General features: G+C 45.2%; 1 protein-coding gene across 2 annotated transcripts in view; it reads right to left on the bottom strand.

The window, feature by feature from the left end:
- The window catches only part of Plch1 (phospholipase C eta 1), a 219688-nt gene that overhangs the window by 150214 nt on the left and 47042 nt on the right, over positions 1-22432 (bottom strand). The window contains exon 1 of one of the 2 annotated variants that reach the window (XM_040754355.1): positions 17398-17914. The exons of the other annotated variant lie outside the window; for it this stretch is intronic. Within the exon in view, the coding sequence (XP_040610289.1) occupies positions 17398-17440 (43 nt within the window). The 5' untranslated portion in view covers positions 17441-17914. Of the gene's footprint in view, positions 1-17397; positions 17915-22432 lie in introns of those variants that run through there. 2 annotated transcript variants of the gene reach the window in all.

Genomic DNA, 22432 nt, shown 5'->3' with positions numbered 1-22432 from the left:
TGACTACCACACCAAGACAGCTCACAAAAAAGAAATCAAAGACAAAAAAATCAAAACCAAGAGTAAAGCGACTAAGTAAACTTGAAATTTAGAGTTTTGGTGGGAAAAAACCAGCAAAGCAGACAAAAAGATATCAGCAAACCTATTTAAGGATGAAGTAAAGAAAAAAATCACAGATAAACAAAGTAGAAATGGACCATTGAAATGTAAGTTATATTTTAAACACCAAAAGACAATCTTTCAGAAACTCAAATACACAGAAAATACCCATAAAGGGATAATTTTCTTTAAAAATATTTCCCTCTTTGACTCCAAAGCAGATTATCTCTGAAATATTTCCATAGAATGGAGAAATGGAGACCCTTATGCTCTGAGATAAAGATACTTTAGACTAATGTGTTTTTATGGGAGGAATCCAATCAAACCTTCAGAGATTAGATGAGCCCTAAGCTACTTATATGCCATTCATATTGCTTCGGAGCCTAGAAAATGTTTAGACTGTCATCCTTTTTGTGACACCAATATAACTCTGGCACCTGGGCTTGATTTCATAACAGATCGCAAAGGAAATAACTACACAAAAACCTCACTCATGAATGCTGCTGCAAGGTGTGTGTACATACCCACACATACACACATATAGGCACACACGCATACATACCAAGAACACATAGGATAGCAGCCTGTTAACTGTCGAATCTGCTACAGAACACAAAGATGTTTCCTTTCTGAGAAACCTATGAACACAATTCATTATTTGCCAGACACACACAAAAAAAGGGAAAAGTATGCAATTACCTCCAGAAATGCTGAAAGGGGTCTTTGAGGATTTAGTACCATTTATGAGTCTTTGATTCAATAAAATTGAAATTGACCTAGGATTGTACCTCAGTGGCACAGTGTTTGTTTTTGCCAAGGGTTTGGAAATCAGAGAGAAGTAAATCAATGACTAGTTCTGGGTATGTATACCCATGTGCACACATAATTCCCCCTTAGTCAAAGCTAGCATCTTACTTAACCTGAAGAAGGTAACAGTGGAAGAAAAACATCTCATATGTAAGAGCAGCCATGGTAAAGGTTTTCACGCGAGATTTCTTCTGTAGCTAAAAGAGCTGGAGCCCTGAAGTACACAGGAAAAAATGAACACACAGAGTAGCTAGGACGTAAGCCTTCTGCTGTGACCAACATGGAATAACCCATGTGACACAGAAATACTGGGTGAAATAAATGAAGCAATAGTTTTAAGACTTAAAGAAACCAAGAAGCAAAGAACTGTATTTCCTGAGAGACAGGAATTGCGGCAGAGTCCTGTAATTGCTTCGGCTCGACACCTGAAGAGAGTTCCCAGACTCAGAAGTGAGCAGTGTAATTTAGAAAGGAAGCACAGTGAAGGGATTCAGGGAATTCAGGTTCATAGAACAGGTTACTGGGGAATGTGAACCACCCACAAAAATAGCCCGGGGGTGCACACACCTCCTCCCTCCAGTCCTAAGTAACAATTAGAGAAGGTATGTGGGAAAAAAACTACCTAACACGAGAGAGGAACCATCCTAGATCAAAGATCATTGTGTAACTTTAAGAATAACAGTTTATTTGCAAAGTATTTATTGAGTTATAAGGCCTGAAACTGCATTCCCCAGGGGGAGCTAAAGAACTCCCCTCACTGCTCATTTAGTCCATAACCTGTGCCAGGAAAGCGTGAATTAGCCACATAGCAAAGAATATACCCCCCCAAAAAATAAAATAAATAAAATTTGCAGCTGGGCATGGCGGTAAACACCTGTAATCCATTGCCTGGGAGGTATAAGCCAAAAGAAAAGATGTTCAAGGTCATCCTCTGCTACTTTTGCAAGTCCAAGGCCAGCCTGAGCCACATAAGACCCCATTTCAAAAGAGAATAAAGGGCAATAATAACCCACACTTTTAATCACAGCATTCCAGAAGCAGAGACATGTGGATCTCTGAGTTCAAGGCCAGCCTGGTCTACGAGTCAGTTCCAGGGCAACCGGGACTACACAGAGAAACCCTATTTCAAAAAAGAAAGAAAAAAGAATAAAGATAATTTCTACCCACGAAGTTTACATGTGGGCTAGAGATGGCTCGGTGGTTAAGAGCACTTGCAGAGGGGGTGAGTTCAGTTCTGCACCCACGTCTACCTGCAACTACAATTCCAGGGAATCAAATTCTTCCTTCCAGCCTCCGGCAACAGCCACACACAAGTATCATACATTCACACAGGGACGTAAATGAAAATAAGCATTTTTTAAATTTAGTTCTATGGCCCACCTCTATTAACCTTCAATCCAACTATTTCAGTGCAACCTGAGCCAGTGTTCAAATAACCCTACAGATCTGCATCCCTTTCCTATCTGGAAAGATGCAGTCGCACCTTCAACAGCACTCTTCCTCCATGGCTGACTGACAAAACCCGTCACGGTTGGGCACACTCCCACTTCCCCTTCAGTTGTAACTAAGGAGCTAATCTTGCTTTGAAAACACCATTACCCAACAGACTACAACACCAGCTTAACTACTGGAGAGATGAGTGAAAGCTCAGAGAAACAGTGTCACATCCAGAGACAAGGACGAAACTGTCTCCCTGGCTGTCACGTCACCAGACACCAAGCCTTTCCGGCATTATTAACGCATCCAGAACAATGGGCATAGAAGACACCAGGTACATTTCCATCCCCAGTTCATCATGGCAATGGGCATTGTCTCAATCGCCAAGGAGTCACCCAGCCTCGGGCGATTCATTTCAACGCCTGACCACACGCCAGAGAAGATGTGTCCTTACACTCCTGGTCCCCTTCAGCAACATCACTAAGAAAAAAAGGGACTTGGAATGAAGCTATGGCTCAACTGTTTTACAGAGGACCTGAGTTCAATTCCCAGAACCCACAGAAGGCGGCCCACAACCACCTATAATCCCAGCTCCAGAGGAATCCCCAGAGTCTCCTGAGCTCCTGAAGCATCTCCACTCTTGTGTTCTTGTACACAGACAGAGAGACAGAGAGAGATACATAAGCCTCTAAAGAAGAAAGTGGATCTTCTGCCCCATTTGACACAGAGTATATCAAGCTCCCACTGTGATTTCTTTCACTTACCTTGGAAGGCATTTGTAATTTAGACCCATTACCTATACCCGCAAATGGGAAAGTCGCACAGCTAGAACGGATACATCTTTTGTGGAAGGATCCACACCTGGAAACAAAGGCCGCTGTCACACTCTGTGTGACAGTCCCCAGCAACAAGTCCTCAGTAACATATGGAAATCAGATTTTCTCTAACCAGCACCCCCGTGGCTACCTAGATACTCCAGCAGGGGGGACTGCATTTCTGAAAGTCAACAGCTTCCTTTACCAACCCATTCTCTCCCTAAGCTGGTTCACCATGAAAACTGTGCAGTTAAGAGAGCCGCAGGAACGCAAGGCATCTGAGGCAGAGATGACAACCATGCCAGCATTAATGCCAAGGCTGTGGCTAGCCAGACGTGGTGGGACCCACACAGCAAGAATCTTTCAGTAGTTAATAGCCCTTGGAAACCCGCAGTGGACCCAGCACTGAGTTAAAGAGCTGGGATTCACAGAGGAAGAGAACTATTTATACCTTTGAGAAAGGCATACCTCTTCCTAGAATCCTAATACCGGAGCTGGGCCTGAACGTTAGCTAACTTATTTCCACGACTGGACAAGTTGGAAATGATTCCACACATTTTCTCTTATCAGTCTCTCGAGTTTTGCCTCATCTTTTGTACACTTAGATTCTACATTACCAGAAGAAAATCAACAGCCCCCCCCACCCCGCTCTAAAAGGAATCCCTTGTTGGAAAAGAAATTGGCAATTTTCCTTTCCTGTGTACCTTAGGATGAGTGACCTCCCTAGAGTGACTTCATAGGTAATTGAATTTCTTATGAAATTTACTGAGTAAAAAAATGCCTGATGTGTCCTGCAAAACATCCCATATAGCCAATCCCCTGGTTGCCAGTCCAAAGCTCTCAAATGTAAAGCCAGACGGGAGACTGTCACGTTGGAGAAGGGGTGCCCATGGTCCTCTGCCCACTTAGTCTGTATTGCCCGATGCTCTGTACCAGAAACACTGGCTAATCAAAAATTTTAACAACCGTATAGGTCCCACAACCTACTTCATTCCTAGCTAAGGATGTAAAAGGCCCTCAGTTCAATAGCTGGGTCTAGGCAAAGAGAGGCTGATTAGAGCCGTGGGCCAAGGACTCCTTGCTTTGGTCCCGAAGAAGCTCCCTCTTGGGATAGGAGGCGGGCTTTGGCCAGCCCATTTATGAAGACATAGTGCAGCTGGTGGGGGTGGGGGAGTGAGAACGTGGTTGGAACGTGAAATGAAATCAAAACATTAAAATCATGAAGAAAAAAGAAGTGAGGCTCGAACAATCTCCTCATAGCCCACTGGATGAGCAGAACCTGTAGAGTCAGCTCAGCAGCTTCCTGAAAGGGAAGGTCCAGCGCCTGCACAGTTCAACAAAGCTTCCTGAAGGTGCCAATCGGGCAAGCTGGATATGGGAGCAGGCGTTAGAACATAAGGAACCGCTTCTAGGATCTAAAAACTCATGAATGTGCCTAATCTACATACATGTTTTATCTTAACCCTGTGACTAAAATAAGGATTTAATGGTAATGGCGGAAGTAGGGCGCCAGACTCCCCCGAAGTTTCATGGAAACAATCACCGAGCACAAACTCCATGGAGAGCACTGCTGTTGAGTTACAGACATCAAATGGAATTAAACACCGCTCCTGTTCTGCAGGTTTCTCAGGGGTAGCAACGCTCTGATATTCTCAGTGGCTGGATCCTAAAAAGGATTTCTGGTACACATCCTGTTTCCTCCATCCTTTTAAAAAACCTAACCAACCGCCCAAAACAGAAAAGATGAGGGAGAAACCACGGAAGAGCTTACTGGGCGGAGCTGTGAAAGCAGCTCTTCTATAATGGTGACTTGATCCATTTAGACAGCTGTCCCTGGGGCTGCATCCGGGTAACACACAACACGAATAGAAAAGTAAACCTTGACCCAATTCAACAGCAGTTAGTCGTTTCAACCTTTTTCATCTGTTCTTCTCGCCCTACCTCCCCCCCCCCATGTGTTGGGTCAACTACTCAGATTATTTCCATGGAAGAGGCTACTGTTTCAGACACGTTAATGCCTACAGAAATACTACCTCCAGGGCTGGGGAGGTTCTTTCCATGGGTAAGATGCGTGCTGCATAAGCGTTGAGGACATAACTCAGGGTCCCTAAGCACTCGTGTAAAAAGCTGGAGGAGGAGACATCTCTGGGATTGGAGCATTAGGAGGTGGGGACAGGAGGAGCCTACAGACTGAGAGTCAGCCAACCCAGCCAACTGCTGAGTTTCACATTCAGCAAGAGACTGTCTCTAAAAATGAGGTGGAAGGTAATAGAGGAAGACTTTCAGTCTACACATGCACACACACACATACAACTACACCCACATGCACACACACACAACTACACCCACATGCACACACACATACAACTACACCCACACCCTCATACACACAACTACACTCACATACACACACATATATACAATTACATCAACATGCACACAAACATACAACTATACCCACAAGCACACACACAACTACACTCGCAGGCACACACACAACTACACCCACAGGCACACACAGAACTACACCCATATGCACACACACATACAACTACAACATGTACATAAGCATACAAGTATACCCACTTTTATACACACACACACACATACATACCACAAATAAAATCTTCTAGCAAAAACCTATCTCTGAGAAGTAATACGTTCTGCACATCCCCTTGGAATCTTCTCCCACTAACATGTACCTGGCTTATCACTGGTGTCCAACATAATATACGATGCCTAGCAGCTCCTAGGAAGTCAGTAAATGTTAGTGAAAATCCTTCCCATCACCTGTCTTCCTAGCTCTGCATGCTAAATCTTAAATGTGTACTGCTGGCTGATATAAACTCTTAGCTTGCTCATCATTAGGGGAAGAACTATCAAATTTGTACCGCTATTGTTTTGACTCTAATATGTGCAAACTAGCAAAATTCAGGCGGGATAAAAGCACACATTATCAAGACAATGCATGTGGAATGCCAAAGCATTCCTCAGCCAGCTGGTTTTTACTCTGCATTTTACTCCTGCCTAATCATTACTTAATAGTCACCAACCATAATGAGCTAAACAGTGATGTGCCATACAGTCTGAGAACAGCTCCAACTGTAAAATTAAGGCAGGGCAAGTGCTTAGGCTCACAGAGGATCTGGCAAAGGCAGCACAGTGGAAGGGATTCAGCTGTGAGTGTTGAACTTGGATGCCTGGTTCTTGGCTGCTTCGCTATTCCTGGGGCAGCCAATGTACAGTGCTCACTCATCCCAGAGAGAAACATCTTTTTATTAAAATTACCTCCCAGCTGCCCAATATCTGAGCTCCAAAGAGATTATTTTAGCCCTTCACTGAAGACTCCCCAAGCTATATCCCAGCCAGTGTACTAAGGATCATGTGAATAAAACCTCACACACTTGTGTGTCTAGTACAAAAGTCAGCAAGTGTTCTCTGTAAAGAACCAGAGAACAAAATCAATCAGCCTGTGAATGCAGAGCAAAAACAGCCTTAGAAGATACGTTTCACTGTTAAACATGGCTATGTTCCAATAAATCTTTTTATAAATTTGACAGGTGGCCAGATTTGACTCACAGGACACCGTTGGCCAATGTCAAAGTTATCGGCCAAGTAATTCTACAAATTATAAAACACAGGCTGAATAAAAAGCTCGGTGGTTAAGAGCACTTGCTGCTCTCGTAGAGGACCTAGGTTCCATTCCCAGCACCCAGACAGCAACCTAAAACTGTCCTTAACCCTAGTTTCAGGTGGCCCCATTGCCTTCCTCTGACCCACAAAGGCACCAGGCCATACATGAGGCCCAAGCACAAGGCACGCATGCATACATACATGCAAACAAACTCTCATGCAGAAATAAGCCTTTTAAAAACTATAAAGCAGCGAAATGTGTGTCGCAATGCTCCTTGCGTCCATGCAACATTTTGTACTTTGTGAAGCTTGTTTATGCAATGCTGGCTGGCACTGTATACTGCTATGTTCAAACTGTTACATACACCACCTCACACCTATCCTCTGAACCCAATAGATACATGATGAATTAACAAAGTTTATCTGAGGGTGAAGCAAGGATCTGGGCTTCTACCTTCGGTACACAGAGCTTTCTCCTCCTCCACGGGGTTCAGAACCAGAGTACATTCCCCAGGTGCCCTTCTGAAGATGGGTGTGGCCATGTGATTTAGTAATTTTTCTGCTGCTGAGACTAAACATCGTGACCAAGGCAACTTATATAAAATAAAGCACTTGGGGCCTGGGAGACGGCTCGGAGGTTAAGAGCACCGGCTGCTCTTCCAGAGGACCCAGGTTCAACCCCCAGCGCCCACATGACATCACACAACAGTAAGTTCCAGGGGAATCCAATACCCTCATACACGCATACATGCAGGAAAACACACACACACACATACACAACCCAATGAGTACATGAAATAAAGTTTAAATAAAATAAAACAAAGCACATGTGGGCTTATGGTTTCGAAGTGTTTAGAGTCCATTACGGTTGAGCACATGCATGGCTGCAGGAACAGCCAGAGAGCTCGCATTTTGACCCACCAGCAGGAGGCAGAGAGAGGCACGGTGGGAACAGCCCATCCCCTGCGGCACACCTCCTCCAACACAGCCACGCCGAATCATCATTCCCAAAGAGCATACGAGCTTTGGAGGATGACTGTCCCATTTAAACCACCACCGCATGCTGACTGGGTTCTAGACGGTAGAACTGGGCCTTGCTCATTAAAGTTTCCTCATTAAAATCTGCTTTTCCGGATCCTCCATTGTCCATGTCTTTGCAGTTGGCTGAAAACGAGACACTTCTAGGATATACCTACGAAGGTCACGTGTTGGCCTCAGCAGAGTCATGAGAGAGGAGGAATCTGGGCCCCTGATCTACCGTTTTGTCTTTTGTTTTTTGTTTTTAGGAAAAACTACCCAGCTCAGAACACCTGCATCAGAGCGTTAGCGCAGTAAGACGCTGGTGCCTGGTCACTCCCTAGGAACACAGAGCCTTATCTAGGAGAGCACTGCCTGAGCCGGTGTCCAATCCCAGTGTCGCTGGCCTTCACCTAGCAGAGCAGTGGGGAAGGACTTAGCACAGCACTCAAGAGCAAGCACTTGGGGAGAACAAGAGATCAAAATCTGGACTGCCGTGTGTATACTTGGCGTGTCCCCGCTAGCGATGCTGTTTTGCAAAGGTTGTAGGACCTTCAGGAAGTAGAGCTTTGCTAGAGAGGGGGCTGCTGGAGGCAAGCCTTGAGGATTTTAGAGCCAGACCCCTCACCCTGTCCTCTCTCTGCTTCGTGATGGCAGACACAGTAAGACCAGACGCCACACACTCCTGCCGCCATGACTCCCTCACCCGGATGAACTGTACTCCCTTAAACTATAAGCCAATAAGCCCTCCGTCACTTAAAATTGCTTATTGTCAGGTATTCGGTCTGGCAGTGAGACAAGCGATGGAATTCACACACTCACACACACACACACACACACACACACACACACACACACACACAACTTCAGGAAAAGGCCAGGAGCTCTAGAGCCTCAGCATCATGCCGGCCTAACCAAGCAGACCTGTGAGCTGGGAAGAGGTTGTTCTTCCTGTGTGATGAATCTTTAAAAGGTTTTAGTCATACTGGTTATAAATGTAGCATACCCTGATTATATGTACAAAGAAGTATGAAGAAGCATCACAAAAGAAGGTCTATGGTAAAAGATAAACAGCATTAGCTTGAGGTTTTGGTCTTTCCTTCCTTCCCTCCTTCTTATGGTTTTTCAAGACAGGGTTTCTCTGTAGCTTTGGAGCCTGTCCTCAGTAGACCAGGCTGGCCTTGAACTCACAGAGATCCACCTACCTCTACCTCCCTGGTGTTGGGATTAAAGGCGTGTGCCACCACTGCCAGGTGCTACATTACTTTCTATGGTATGTATGTGTTGCCGTTGTTAAAAATCAGTTGTCCATTAAGGTTATTACCCTGTTCTTGCTATTACAAAAACTCATTTCAATAAACCTCCTCTAATATATCTCCCCAGAAGGATGCACGTACTTTTAAAGAACAAACTGGCAGACTCTAGAACTGTTGGGCCAAAGGCTTGCCTTGTGGCGATACCTTGCTTGTACAAATAAAGCCCGTCTGAAGGTCAGAGAATGGAGCTTGCCACTAGCCAACCACAGAGGTCTGGAGGTTTCTACAGACAGACAGGAAGGAGACGGCTGGGGGGAGAGAAGATGTAAGTGGGCAGAAACAGGAGCCGCTCTCTCTTGTCTGCTGAGACACTAGGAGGAAAGGTGTGGCTGTGGCTTGCAGATTCTCTCTGAGCTCTCAGCATTTTCCTCTATATGTGACTCTGGGTTTTTACTACTTAGACCAATTAAGACCTCCTTTTACGTTGCCTATCAAACTGCTCTCCAGAAAAGTGATTATGATCCAGACCAACAGCATATACAAGCACCCATTTCCCCATATCTTTGCTGGCATTGTCACTTTTTTAAAAAATCTCTTGCCAACCTGATAAAGTAACACAACCCGTTTCTCATTTGTTTAATTTTCTAGGGACTTTCCCATTAAGCAAGCACTCTACCTCTGAGTTACATCTTCAGCCTTCATTCAGCTCGAAAGCACCGTGGTGAACATCCACCACCCTGAGCATGCCCGATCCTGTCTTGAAAGCACTGTTAAACTGTTTTTCTAGTCTGCTCCACTTGTGTTTCTAAACAAAACATTTGCCCCATTAATCTATAGCAGTTCTTGAAAACATGACCTTTAACAAGGTGTTTGATTTACACAATTAGCCTAAGGGATAAGAAGCAGAGTAACTTGAGGATCTCCAAGACTTCACATGAGAGTAGTTGGGACAAATGACCAGATGCTGACGCTCCCGGCGGGGTACTGGGTGCTATGGAATGAGCAGGGTTATCAGAACTGCGGGAACCTCTTTTTCTATGTTTGTAGATCCTAAGTAATACCCCGCTTGTTGATTTAAATCCAGCTAAGGCTTTAATTATGGCTTCCTTGGAGGATTTTCCTACCTCTCTCCACATGACGGATATACTTCCGACTTGGGTTACACCAAAGGTGGGTAAGTGAATAGGTAGGCACCCAAGGAGGCTCAATGAAGATGCATGAGTAGACACCTGATGTTGGCTGTCAAAACTAAGAGAAGAGACGAAACACGGGCCTATAAACTCATAGGACAAATGCCAAAAGCAACAGCTTGTGTTGCTGGTAAAAGGAGGTGACTTTTTTTATGACAAAGTCGTTTTTTTGTTTACATATACAGTGTTCTGCCTGCAATTGTATGACTACAGACCAGAAAAGGGCACCAGATCTCATTACAGATGGTTGTGAGCCACCATATGGTTGCTGGGAATTGAACTCAGGACCTTTGGAAGAGCAGGCAGTGCTCCTAACCGCTGAGCCATCTCTCCAGCTCCCAGGAGGTGACTTTTTTTTTGAAAGACTGTACTAGGCAAGGAAGAGTGCTCACTTGGCCTGCATGAGTCCCTGGGTTTCATCTCCAGTGTCCCAACCTTCCCTCCCTCCCCGCCACCAACACACACACACACACACAAACCATAAAAAGTCATGCCACACAGTGAATATAAAGAGGATGTCAGTCAGAATGTAATACTATAGCAACAGTTATCCCCCTCCCCCTCCCCCTCCCCCTCCCCTCCCCCTGTGGATCAGGACATAAAGCACTCGGCTATCGCTCCAGCACCATACCTGCCTGCTTTCCCTCCATGATGAACATGAACTAATCCTCTAAAACTGTAAGCAAGGCCCCCATTAAGCGATTTCTTTCGTAAGAGTTGCCTTGGTCATGGTGTGTCTTCACATTTGCATTCAGTTTCATAAAGCAAACGTCACTAAGTTTTACTCCTGTGACAAAATAATATGGACTGAGAAAACCGGTGAAAAGGCAACCAGCAAAAAGAGAAGAGTCCACGTAAGAGAGATCACAAAACAAGAATACGGACGCCCAGAAAGCAAAACGAAGAGACACACAGGCACGAAGAGGTGGAGTGCCTTTGGTCTCTATTTACCACACTCTCCCTCTGTCCCCTTGAGCACAGTTTGCTTTCATCTGCTGCTTCTTTGAGAAGAAACGAGCATTTGAGTATTTAACCAGATTATATCCAAAGTGGGGTTGAGGATGACTCCAAACTGGGATACACTCAAATAAGGAGAGGTCTGGCCAGGTTTTCATTTTTTTGAAAATTAGGAGGCCAATCAGTAAGAGCCATGATTCCTCTCCAGAAAGAACCATGGCACCGCATAAACTGCCTCTTGCTCCGCTGCCTATTATACCTCCTTCCCTCACGTCCTTAGTTCACGGGGCATGATTTCAGATATCTGAAGTGAAATACTGAACCAAAAAAAACCACGTGAAGACAGATGACCTTAGAGACAAAGGTTCGGAAGGAAATCGAGAGAATGAACGGCAGAGGGGTCCCTTCACAGTTGTCCTCACTGCTACTCCCCTTCCCTGCTGATGTCTGAACCTACTTTCTGGTGCAGATGAGACCAGGCCCCCTTACACGATCTCCTCCCCAGTTTTACCTTCGTACACACTCCCTGGATAAACAGACGACTCATCAATCTTAAAGAAAAACAAGAAGCCGCAGGTCGCTGGATTAGGCAAAAAGCCTTCTGTCACGCACATCCATGACCATGACGTAGTCATTAGACGCATCAATAGAAGCAATCATTTTACCACTCTTCAAAGTGACAGCTGGAGTAACTCTAGCTCACTCACTCACGGGAGCTCCTGTTCTGCTGACTGCAATGGGTCATTTGTCAAAGCCTCAATGACTAGGGTTCACGCCCAGGCCAATTTCTCCAGGCGACTTCAGGATCTTTCCTTCCAGCATTTGCAACTGCTTGCAACTGCTCCTCCCCGTACTTGGCAGATTTTGCTTCCTGAAGTACTGCTTTGGTATCACCTACCTATTCCAAAGCTTACCGTCTTCTCTTTTGTCCTTTAAAGTCAGCCAAGGTCCTCAAGGGCATACCAAAACCCCACATCCCACTCATTCTTGTCCCCCTGCTTCCCTGCACGGACCCTCCCCCCCAACCCCCCATCCCCCCCCTGCAGCCTGCTATTTGCCTTCCCGTCTCCGATTCTTCAGGGTGTTCTCACTCACGAGGGCACTTATTCAAAAGAATGCCAAGCAAACCCATAGTGGTGGTGAAGAAAGGGAAACGGAGCACGCTCTTCTTCATGGCGCCTCCCGGGTGGTCATCTATGTAAAGACGAAGCTGACCATCTCCTTCCCAAACAGACGAGAGAGCGCGCGCACTTTATGCTTTCTTAGAGAAACGTGCGCGCCCGGCCACAGGAGTACCTGTTGAGGCTCTTGGTGAAGAGTGGAAGGGAGTGTGGTCTGGTCAGCGGTGGAAAGGACAAACAAGGTTTCTCCCATGAGGCAAGGTGTCTTGGCCCATGGTGGAGTGCGTCTGCCGTTGAGTAAGGGAATGGCCGCATTCCAAAAACACCAAGAAACTGCCCTGATCTGCTTGCCTTAGTGTTATGTGGGATGGACTTTTCTTTTAAACCAATAGGATTAACACTCAAACAAAACACCACAACCTGATGAGGTATTATCTTGTCTTGCCCCCACCCTCCCCATCATTAAGGTAAAAGAACAGGGATACACATAATAAGGTGGCAAGTCACAAGCTTAGAGTAGAAGTGTTAACTGTCTTAGCAGCCATTATCATCCTAGACCAATTACTGGTGAAAGCCCAGTGTATCCTCATGAGCTATCAGGGGGCTAGTGAACTCCAGAGGAAGACTGTTGGTCTCCAGCACTGCCTTCCTCCCACCGCTGGGCTCTAAACTGCTTTCAGAATTCTTTCTAAAACCTGCACATGGCGGTGGGAGCTTCTCATCCCAGAAGCTAGGAGGTAAAGCAGCAGGATCAGGGGTTGGTGGCTAGCCTTGGCTACATAGTGGCACTGACAATAGATTGACTTTATAAGACCTCGTCTCAAAATTTAAAGAACTGGACTGATTAATCTCTCCTTGGCTCAAAACTTTATGTTACCAAAAAAAAAATCATATAAATTCCTTACCCGGGGTTACCAGGACTTTATTCTAATACCTGGCCTTGGCTGCTCCTTAAACTCCACAAGAAGCTCTCTCTGGTCTTCAATCCCACACCACCCACCATCAGGCTCTCCGCTGGATAGTTTTCTTTTTTTTTTTTTGAGGGGGGGATTGTTGTTGTTGCTGCTGTAGTTGTTAGTTTGTTTTGTTTTTTGAGACAGGGTTTCTCTGTGGCTTGAGGCTGTCCTGGAACTAGCTCTTGTAGACCAGGCTGGTCTCAAACTCACAGAGCTAATGCCTGCCTCTGCCTCCCAGGTGCTGGGATTAAAGGCGTGTGCCACCAATGCATCGTCTCAGAAAGTCTCCTTTTGACTTTTCCACACTCTAGTACCTGTGAGAAGTTCTCTCTCTCTCTCTCTCTCTCTCTCTCTCTCTCTCTCTCTCTCTCTCTCTCTCTCTCTCTCTCTCTATTGCGGGGCTTTGAGCCGTTTGTGTACTAAATCAGGGGTCACTGTAAGGGGCAAACATTAAATTTATTCACCTTCATATCCCTAACCAACACCTCGCCAAGTCCTCACCGTGTCACTGATGATTGTACAAATTCACTATAGTCAGTTCATAAGTCTACAAGACAGCAAATAATATTTAAGAGGGAAAATGAATAACAAGTAGCTCTATTTTGTTGTTGTTAAGGAGAATTCTCTAAGATGCTCTACTTTCCTCTCCTTACACAGCAGATTTGCGCTAAGAACTTAAATGGCATCCACGTAAGTGATATCACAGACACTAAAATAATTTGCATCTCCTGCAGCATCAACAATCGATAGAAGTGGAAATGGCAGGTCCAGCCACAATAGGAATTGGAGGGCTCTGGTCCAGCTGCAGATGTGCTCTGTGTGTCTAAAAGAAAAACCTGTGTAGCATCTGTGCCTACTGTATCTCTTTATGAAAGAGTTAACACTGCTGACGTTTCTTCTGACCCCAGAAAGCTGGGGCTTGTCCCTACACTGACATCTGCCCGCCCATAGGCCTGCTACACAGAGAGCATGCAGGCTACCGAGCCACGGGAAAATTACCAGATCCAAGTTCTAGGTCAAAGCGCTTTCGGCACCCCCAGGACAAATACGGTTTCATTCCAATTAAAGCAGATGAGATGCACATTACTCTTATTTCTTTAGCATCCCCCTCTTGAGTGTGTGTGTGGGGTGTGTGTGTGTGAGTGTGTGTGTGTGAGTGTGTGTGTGGTGTGTGTGTGTGTGTGTGTGTGTGTGTGTGCACGCGCTCGCGCCACAGTATGAGTCTACTCATACTTCTAAGTCAGAGGACAACTTCCAGGAATTGCTTCTGGAGAGAAGCACATGGGTTTTGGAGGTCAAACTCACGTTGTCAAGCTTGGCAGCAGGCACCTTTGCCCACTGAACTGCCTCATCTCCCCAGCTGCCCATTATCCCTGTTTCTAATTATATTGTCTTCTGTGTCTACAGTCCTTTTCCAAGCATTTTTAGAGTTACTGTACCATAGCCCACTTTATCACTCCACAAGGGTGAGAGACTTACTTCTCTGTTGCCTTGTTACTAAAAGAAGTTCAAGTTCATAGACACCTTGAGGGTCATAAACACAGACGCTTGCACGCCTCGAGCTTGCTCTCCTTCTGACTCTGTATCACAATGAAGCCCTATCTTCTCTCTGCACTGTTTGAAAAATCATTAGGATGATTCTCCAGCTTGGAGGTTTAGTCCATTAAACCAAAGTCTTAGGCTCATATGACAATAATTTTCTAAGCATGCAATAAATACAAATATATTTACATAAAATATACAAATGTAAAACAGATGTGCCTATAAATACAAACGTACAATGTGTATTTTACGTTTAATAAGAATCTCTTCCACCAGAACTCAGGGTCTCTTTGATCTTTCTGCCTGTAAATGAAAATTTCTTAACTTTGTTACCCCATCAACTGAGTCACTTCCACTGAGATCACTGTTCAACAATGCAACTTAGACTTGAGAATCCAGTCTCTGTCAATGTTTCACACTCTGCATAACCTAGGAGATCCTTGTTAAAACTTCTCTTGAATTTATAAGAAATAAATAGTTCTTCAAAAAGGGCCTTGTTACCAACACAGAAAATTTTTTTGTTCTTTGATGCAATTTAATATTTTTTGTTTTTTATTTTTAAATTTAAATTAAGCAACAAGGTTGCTTCACATGTCAATTCCAGGTCCCTCTCCCTTTCCCTCCCCTCCTCCAGCGCCCTCCTGCCAACGCCCCCAATACCCCCTCCTTTACCCAGGGAAGGTGAGGCCCTCCATGGGGGTGTCCATAGTCTGTCATTTCACCTAGAGCAGAGCCTAGTTCCTCCCCCAAGAGTCCAGGGTGAGAGTGCATCTCTCATTGTGGGATGGGCATCCAAAGTCCATTTGCATGCCAGGGATAAATACTGATCTACTACCCAAGGCCCCATAGACTGCCTAGGCCTCCTCACTGACACCCACATTCAGGAGGTCTTGATCAGTCCCATGCTGCATTCCTAGCCATCAGTCTGGGATTCAAAAGCTCCCTCTTGTTCAGGTCAGCTGTTTCTGGGGGATAAACCAGCCCAGTGTTGACCCCTTTGCTCATCAGTCCTCCCTCTCTGTCACTGGGTTCCTTGAGTTCAGCTCAGCCAACACAGAAAATTTTAAAGCAGGATGGAGTCAGTGAAGAATTTTTTCCCAACAAAGAAAGATAAATCATCAAAATTAATCAAAGAAACCTCTTATATAACACGCCAAAAAGCTGACTTTAAAAAAAAAAAACTTACTGAGACTATCTATATGTGAGAACACCTAGCCTGAAATCACAGTTCATAGTATCTCTTAGAGTTTATATAACTGGAAAAGGTTGTTCAAATTCCTGTAACATTTAAGAGTTAGAGTCTATCTGGACTTCAGTCTTAGAGATCACATTATGTGGTGGGAGTAACGGAAGTCCCTCTCAACACTGCCGAGGCACTATCAGCCGCATAATCCAGGCAGGATGTTACACAAAGCCTCTCACTCCCACACTCTGCAGACCGGGAGATTTCCTGAGCACCAGAACAGACAGCTCTACACGGGGAGCATTGCTAACGACCTGTCTATCAAGTGAACTAAATCCTATTCTATACATGAATAAAGCTTTCTTTGCAGACTTGAAAAATTCAGGTATACTAAGGAAATCAACGATGGTACAATGTATGGTTTTTTGTTTGTTTGTTTTTTGTTTTAAGTAAACAGCAAGTACCAGGGCTGGCCCTGTGAGCACAGCAGGCTGAAGTAGCTCTCACAGGCCAGCAACAAGCTCCCACACAGGCTCTCAAACGGTGCGGAGCGCTGGCTCCAGAAAGTTACATCTGAGCCAGAGCCAACGCACCTCAATAATCCGGATGACACAAGAATTTCAACTTGAAGACGGGCTTAGAAGACATCGCTTGGCGTATCATTTGTTCTGTCCGGGCAGGCAGCAGCACCTCTCCCAGGACAAGAACAGTCTGCACACATTTCAAATCCCCCCCCCAACTCCTAATTCACACTTTAGAATGCTTTCCTCCAGCTCTTGAAGCTGATAGGTTCTCCACACATAATACTACGTGGGTTCTGCCTCCATTTTACCTAAGCTGAGCGCTCATGCCATTTCATCTTTATAAAGCTAATTCTTTCCCCTAGCCTGAGTACCTTTAATTGACACATATCAGAAATCACCCCCGCCCTAGATGATTGTAGAAAGTTAAAATAGAACTCTATTCATCATAATTCCAAGTGAGTAGGACTTAACAACAGTTAAATTGAAACCCACTGTTTGTATCAAACAGATGAAATTTCTAACATGCTTTGTGTCCTTGACTCACACTCCATGACTATAACCCAAGACTACACATTATTTTCTCACACACCCCTTTATTATAATGATGCGCTTTATTACAATGAAGCACAATTTGTGATCAAGTATATCTACCATTGTACAAATATACATTCACAAGGGAAAAAACACTTTGAGCTAATCAAAGAAATACCTTTTCAATTAAGACTAAAATACAGTACCCCAAATATGTCAACCGACAATTAGATAAATCTCCAACTGAATGTGAAATAAAATAGGAAATACTAGCCACCTTTTACTATTGAGCTATTAACTTACCTTAAAATTAGTAGCATGGATCTTACCTTTTTCTGGACTTAAGTTTTTATACACTTCAAGGTCTGCCATTAAATTTAATATTGCTACACATTATTGTCCAGAGCAATAAGATTTTTCTCTAAAGGCAAAGCCTTTTCCTGATACACATCTCCAAGAGGGGGGCAGGCAAAGAAATCCTCAACAGCCCCAAGAACTTGGCTCGTGCTGCCCCTGATGGCATGATGACATCTTCACGGTCCGGGCTTTATCATGGAGAGAAAATAAATCCATGAGGTGACTGTAGAAGTTTGTATCAGAGTGAACAGCGCAGCCAGATAAGCAAGGGTGGCGGCATCTGCTGTGCCTGCCGTCACTGTGGGAATGCAGGCGCTGTGGCTACTTAGGCTGTGAGACATGCATGCTTAGTGAGTGCGGGCGCTGAACGCCCTGAAGGCATTATGCACATTTCCTGTCTGGGAACTGTAGGTCTTTAGACATCAAAGAAACCCTCCTCACCTATGGAGGTCACTGAGAGACACCGATTACCATAGGAGTGACGCAGGCTGAATGCAGAAAATGAACGCGCACACACAGGAGACACACAGAGGCACGCACACACACAGGCTGCGTGCAGGCTCTCGGGAAGCAAGCATCACTCCATCCGAGGCAAACACTCCCATTAGGAAATAATCTGCATGCCCTCTTCTGCGCCATAGGCTACTTTTGTTCCAGTCTGGGTAAGAGCGCATTTATTCAATCTGTTGAGGCTTTTATTCCCCCTTATTCCACACAACCGTAGCACTGGTCACAGAATGAATGGAATGTTTCCAACTTAGAAGGAAAGAGGCTTGTCTCGAAATGTCTACTCAGCGGAGGCTATGTCCCTGCCTTGGGGAGAAAAACAATCACACCCCTATAAGCAAGGTGAATAGCGGGTCTGAAGAAACCAGTTCTTAGCCAACTGGCTATTATTACAGTACGATTTTCCCTAAAGTATATTTCTGAGAGTTAATCAACTTCTTGAAGAGACACATAGTAAGCCAGATTCACAGGCTGATAGCGCAGAAGCAATTTGTTGTTTTCTTGCTTTCAAACATCTGAATTGAGTCTCTCCACCTTGGGTATTAACCCTTCTACATCCAGAATTCTCTCCTGTGACTAACCCCTACTGGCCATTTTTTTTCCTCCCTAACTCCAACTCACCCTACCCACCTATGACCCATGAGACCCCTAGCATCTCCAGTATGTACAGGACAAAGTCAATCTTTGCTACATTCCCATTAGGGCCATCCAACCCAGACCGCTACACACCACCACCGCCACCCCTTTCTCTAAGCTGCTACACCAGTTCCCATTCACCTGTTTCTCAATTTATGGACTGCCTCCCCAAGTTTGTAAATCTCACTATCTACTCTTATATGTTCTTAAGAACCTTATTAGAATGTACTTCTTGCAAGACTCAATCTAACACACATCCATACACACTATTGTACAAAATAGTAGAGATTTTTAGAAGTCGTCTGTCTGTGGACAAACCCTCCCTGCCACAAACTAGCTGTATGACCCAGAAAATAACTTAACCTCTTTGCCCCCTTGGTTTCCTCATTTGCACTGCTGGTGTGCTAATAACACCCTACTTCAAAATGTGACAGTGAGAATTTATCCATAAGGAGTTTAGAATAGTAATATTATCATGACTATTATTCTACTTGAAATTCCATCCTGAAAGGCAATAGAGTTCAGTGTTTAACCACAATTTTAAACATAGGATGTATCCCAAAGCTTAAGATGGCTCAGAAATAACTAATTAAAATGTTGAGCACTCTCGAGTTCATCTTACACACAAGACCCGGAGGGAAGAATATTTCCACCCAACAGCTGCTGAACAAGCACTGAGAATAGCGAAAAGGAGGGTTTGCTAGACAGCCATTACTCATCACTGGACAGATATCAGCACACATTCTAATGACAGAACACCACCCTACACATCATTCATACCTGTCAAATAAGCCAGCTTGGACTTCCCCACACTAAAAACCTGACACGCATCAATAGACAGTAATTGCTACACATTTCTAAGCATCTGAATCCCTAAACAGGATGATTAGCACCCATATTTAATTTTGCTTCATTCCACGGGACACAGATAAACCACAGCCCAGCCCAACTGTCGCTTTGAAGTGATGTCTCATTGATGATTTATTGATCTCCCCTTCAAGATGCTTGGCTTTAGAGCAAAATGTCTTCACTGTTTTTCTGAAATGCTGTTTATTGACTGTCCCACTTTAAAGTTATAGGTTAGTGTAAAAATTTACAGGCTTGCCACTGGCAATGATGAAGGCGTTGATATAATTCAAGGTAAATATCAGCCTGAGCAAACCAGGAAAGTGACTGAGACCCAAGGCAGGATTTTGCTCACAGGTTCTGGAAGATACCCAGAACTCATGCTTACTGAGCACAGAAAATGCACTTGAACTCCATGTGGTGATGTCTCGGGAGAGGTGAAAATTCTATTGACATTCAGACATCAAACTCACATACAGATATAAATAAAAACAGCCTGACTCTCTAAATCAACAGCCACTGCTTAGGTACCTTCCATCCATTCTCATAAGTGTAAATTAGCCAGAGACAGGTAGGTAGACACACAGGGGATCTCTAACGGCTGCTGACAGTGACATATATTAGAATAAATCTTCCCCTAAGAGCTCAAACTTTAATTAGATTCTCAGAACCTAAGGAGCCAGAATTTCAGACTTGCCCCAACAGCAACTGAGGTGCAACTTTCCCCTGAATGCAGAAAACCCCTCTTCCTCCTTCACCCAGAGTAGGAACTAGACACAGTGCTAGCACTCCAGCTAAAAACATCACGGTAACCAGCTTGATCAGATCCCATGGTTAAAACAGACCATTTTGGACAGGAGGTGGTGGTGCATGCCTTTGATTCCAGCACTAGGGAGACAGAGACAGGTGAATCTCAGTGAGTTCGAGGCCAGCCTGGTCTACACAGCTACACAGAGAATCCCCTGTCTTGAAACAACAACAAAAAAACATTTGACATCTCTGAATCCATTGACAAATCGACAAGCAAATGATGCTACTAACTGCCCAAAACATGTTGGCTGACAGCCAGTCAAACAAGGACTATAATATATATGTATGCTACAATGGGGAGGGGAATGTGTAGCCATCATAATGCAAATGCCTTGAGTTTGGTAACACCAACAAGGCAGACTTTTATCTAGCATGCGGACTGATCCCAAGAGCTATACAAGCGTAATATGAGTCATGAAGGGAAAGACAGGCAGAAGACACTGGTTAGTTTTTCATGGCCTTAAAGGGGAGGGGGAGATTTATTTTGGCTCAGAGTCAGAGGTTTCAGCCATGGTCAGCTGTCTTCACTGCTTTGGAGCCTGCAGTAAGAGAGAAACACACGTGGAGGGAGGACAGAGCAGGGGGAAAGGCTGCTCACCCCCCTCGTGACAGCCAGGAGGAGAGAGGAAAAGAAAGGCCCAGGAAAAGGCGTATGTTTCGTGGGATGTAGCCAATGATCACTTCCTCAAACTAAAGTGGGCGATGTGAGTGGTCACGTGACCTAATCACCTCTCTGTGGCTTCACCAGCTAAGGACCAAGCCTTCCACAGGTGAGCTTTTGGTGGCGTCTGGGGGCCACTTCCTAACAAACCTTAACGGTCTCCCTCAATACAGCTTTCCTGCATACACAGGGCACTGGAAACACCCCAGAAGCTGGGTGTGGCAGTGCAGGCTCATCCCAGCACTCAGGAGGCAAAAAGACAGACAGACCCCTGTGAGTTTGAGGTGCCCTGGTCTCCGCAGAAAATTACAGGCCAGCCGGGGCTGCTCGGCGCGGTCCCACCTCAAGCCAAGCAAAGTCGCTGAAAACAACATCAATACCCACAAATGTTCAGGTCACGGCAACACTAGCTACCCTTGTTTTCTACAAGTCTCACCAAGCCAGGAAGGTCCAAGTTCTAAGACTGCTTCAGAAATAGCGGCATCACCCCAACCCTAGCAAACTGGAGAGCCTCCCTGCTGGCCACAGACTTTTCTCCGAATGCAAAGCTCTGGGAGCACTTAGAAGACCAAAATGCTTCTTAGGGACCGGAAGGGTCACTCCTCATAAAACCCAGTCCATGATTCCCACGGACAATAATTTTTATAACAAAGGTGACCTTTAAAAGAAGGGGTTCCTTAGGAACACTGTCAGTCTCTACATGTAAACCAAAGAAAGAACACCGACTCTTCCCGACAATAGCTTTCAACACGCAGACCCAAGGCAGTGTCTAGATCCCTGACCTAAACGAAGACTCCCTCCCTCCTGCGGGCTGACATAGCAGAGACTGGCCCCACAGCTCCGTTCCACATGAGTTTTCACACACAGCAGTGCACTGGGCAGTGTCTTTCCTCCCACTTTATTTTCTCCCAACGGTCCTGATGATTCACTTTCTGCTCTTCCTAATGACGCCATTGAGAGGATGGCGGTGCACGGCGCAATAAGGGCGGGGCGGGGCGGGACAGCGGCTGTGACCCATGCCCCCACCACAGATCAGAGGGTGGTCCGGACCCCCAAAACTCCACCGGAACTCAGATCCAGATATTTCCTCCGTCCTCAGGAAGATCAGGGCATAAAGTGAGTTCTAGACTCCAAAGGATGACAGCAGAACCCGAAGGCTAGGACCAAGAGAAGGACCACAGACAAACCTTTTCTCTGTAAACCAGAGGCTAGGGGAATGGAAGCTATAGCATTCCCTCGGAACCAAGGAACCAGACCGATTGGCTTGTTGACACTTTTCAAACAGAATTCTAAACCCTTGAGATTTAGTATCTCATCCCAGGGGATTCTGACAGAGGCCTGTGGTACCACAAAAGGACAAGGGGAAAACTTGGGGTCAGCTCTAAACTAGAAAAATCTAAGCACCCATGGGAGGAGCCAAAGGGCGTAAGGCCGCTGGAACTGATGGCAAAGCCACAGGATACGAAATTGGCATGAACGGGGTTCTTCTACCAGACGGCTCAGAAACATACGCTCAATCATTTTATATCCCCATAAGCTTTAGTTTC

Source organism: Mesocricetus auratus, unplaced genomic scaffold, assembly GCF_017639785.1.
Source record: "Mesocricetus auratus isolate SY011 unplaced genomic scaffold, BCM_Maur_2.0 Super-Scaffold_100011, whole genome shotgun sequence".
Lineage (NCBI taxonomy): Eukaryota > Metazoa > Chordata > Mammalia > Rodentia > Cricetidae > Mesocricetus > Mesocricetus auratus.
This window is presented reverse-complemented; position numbering and strand designations above follow the sequence as displayed.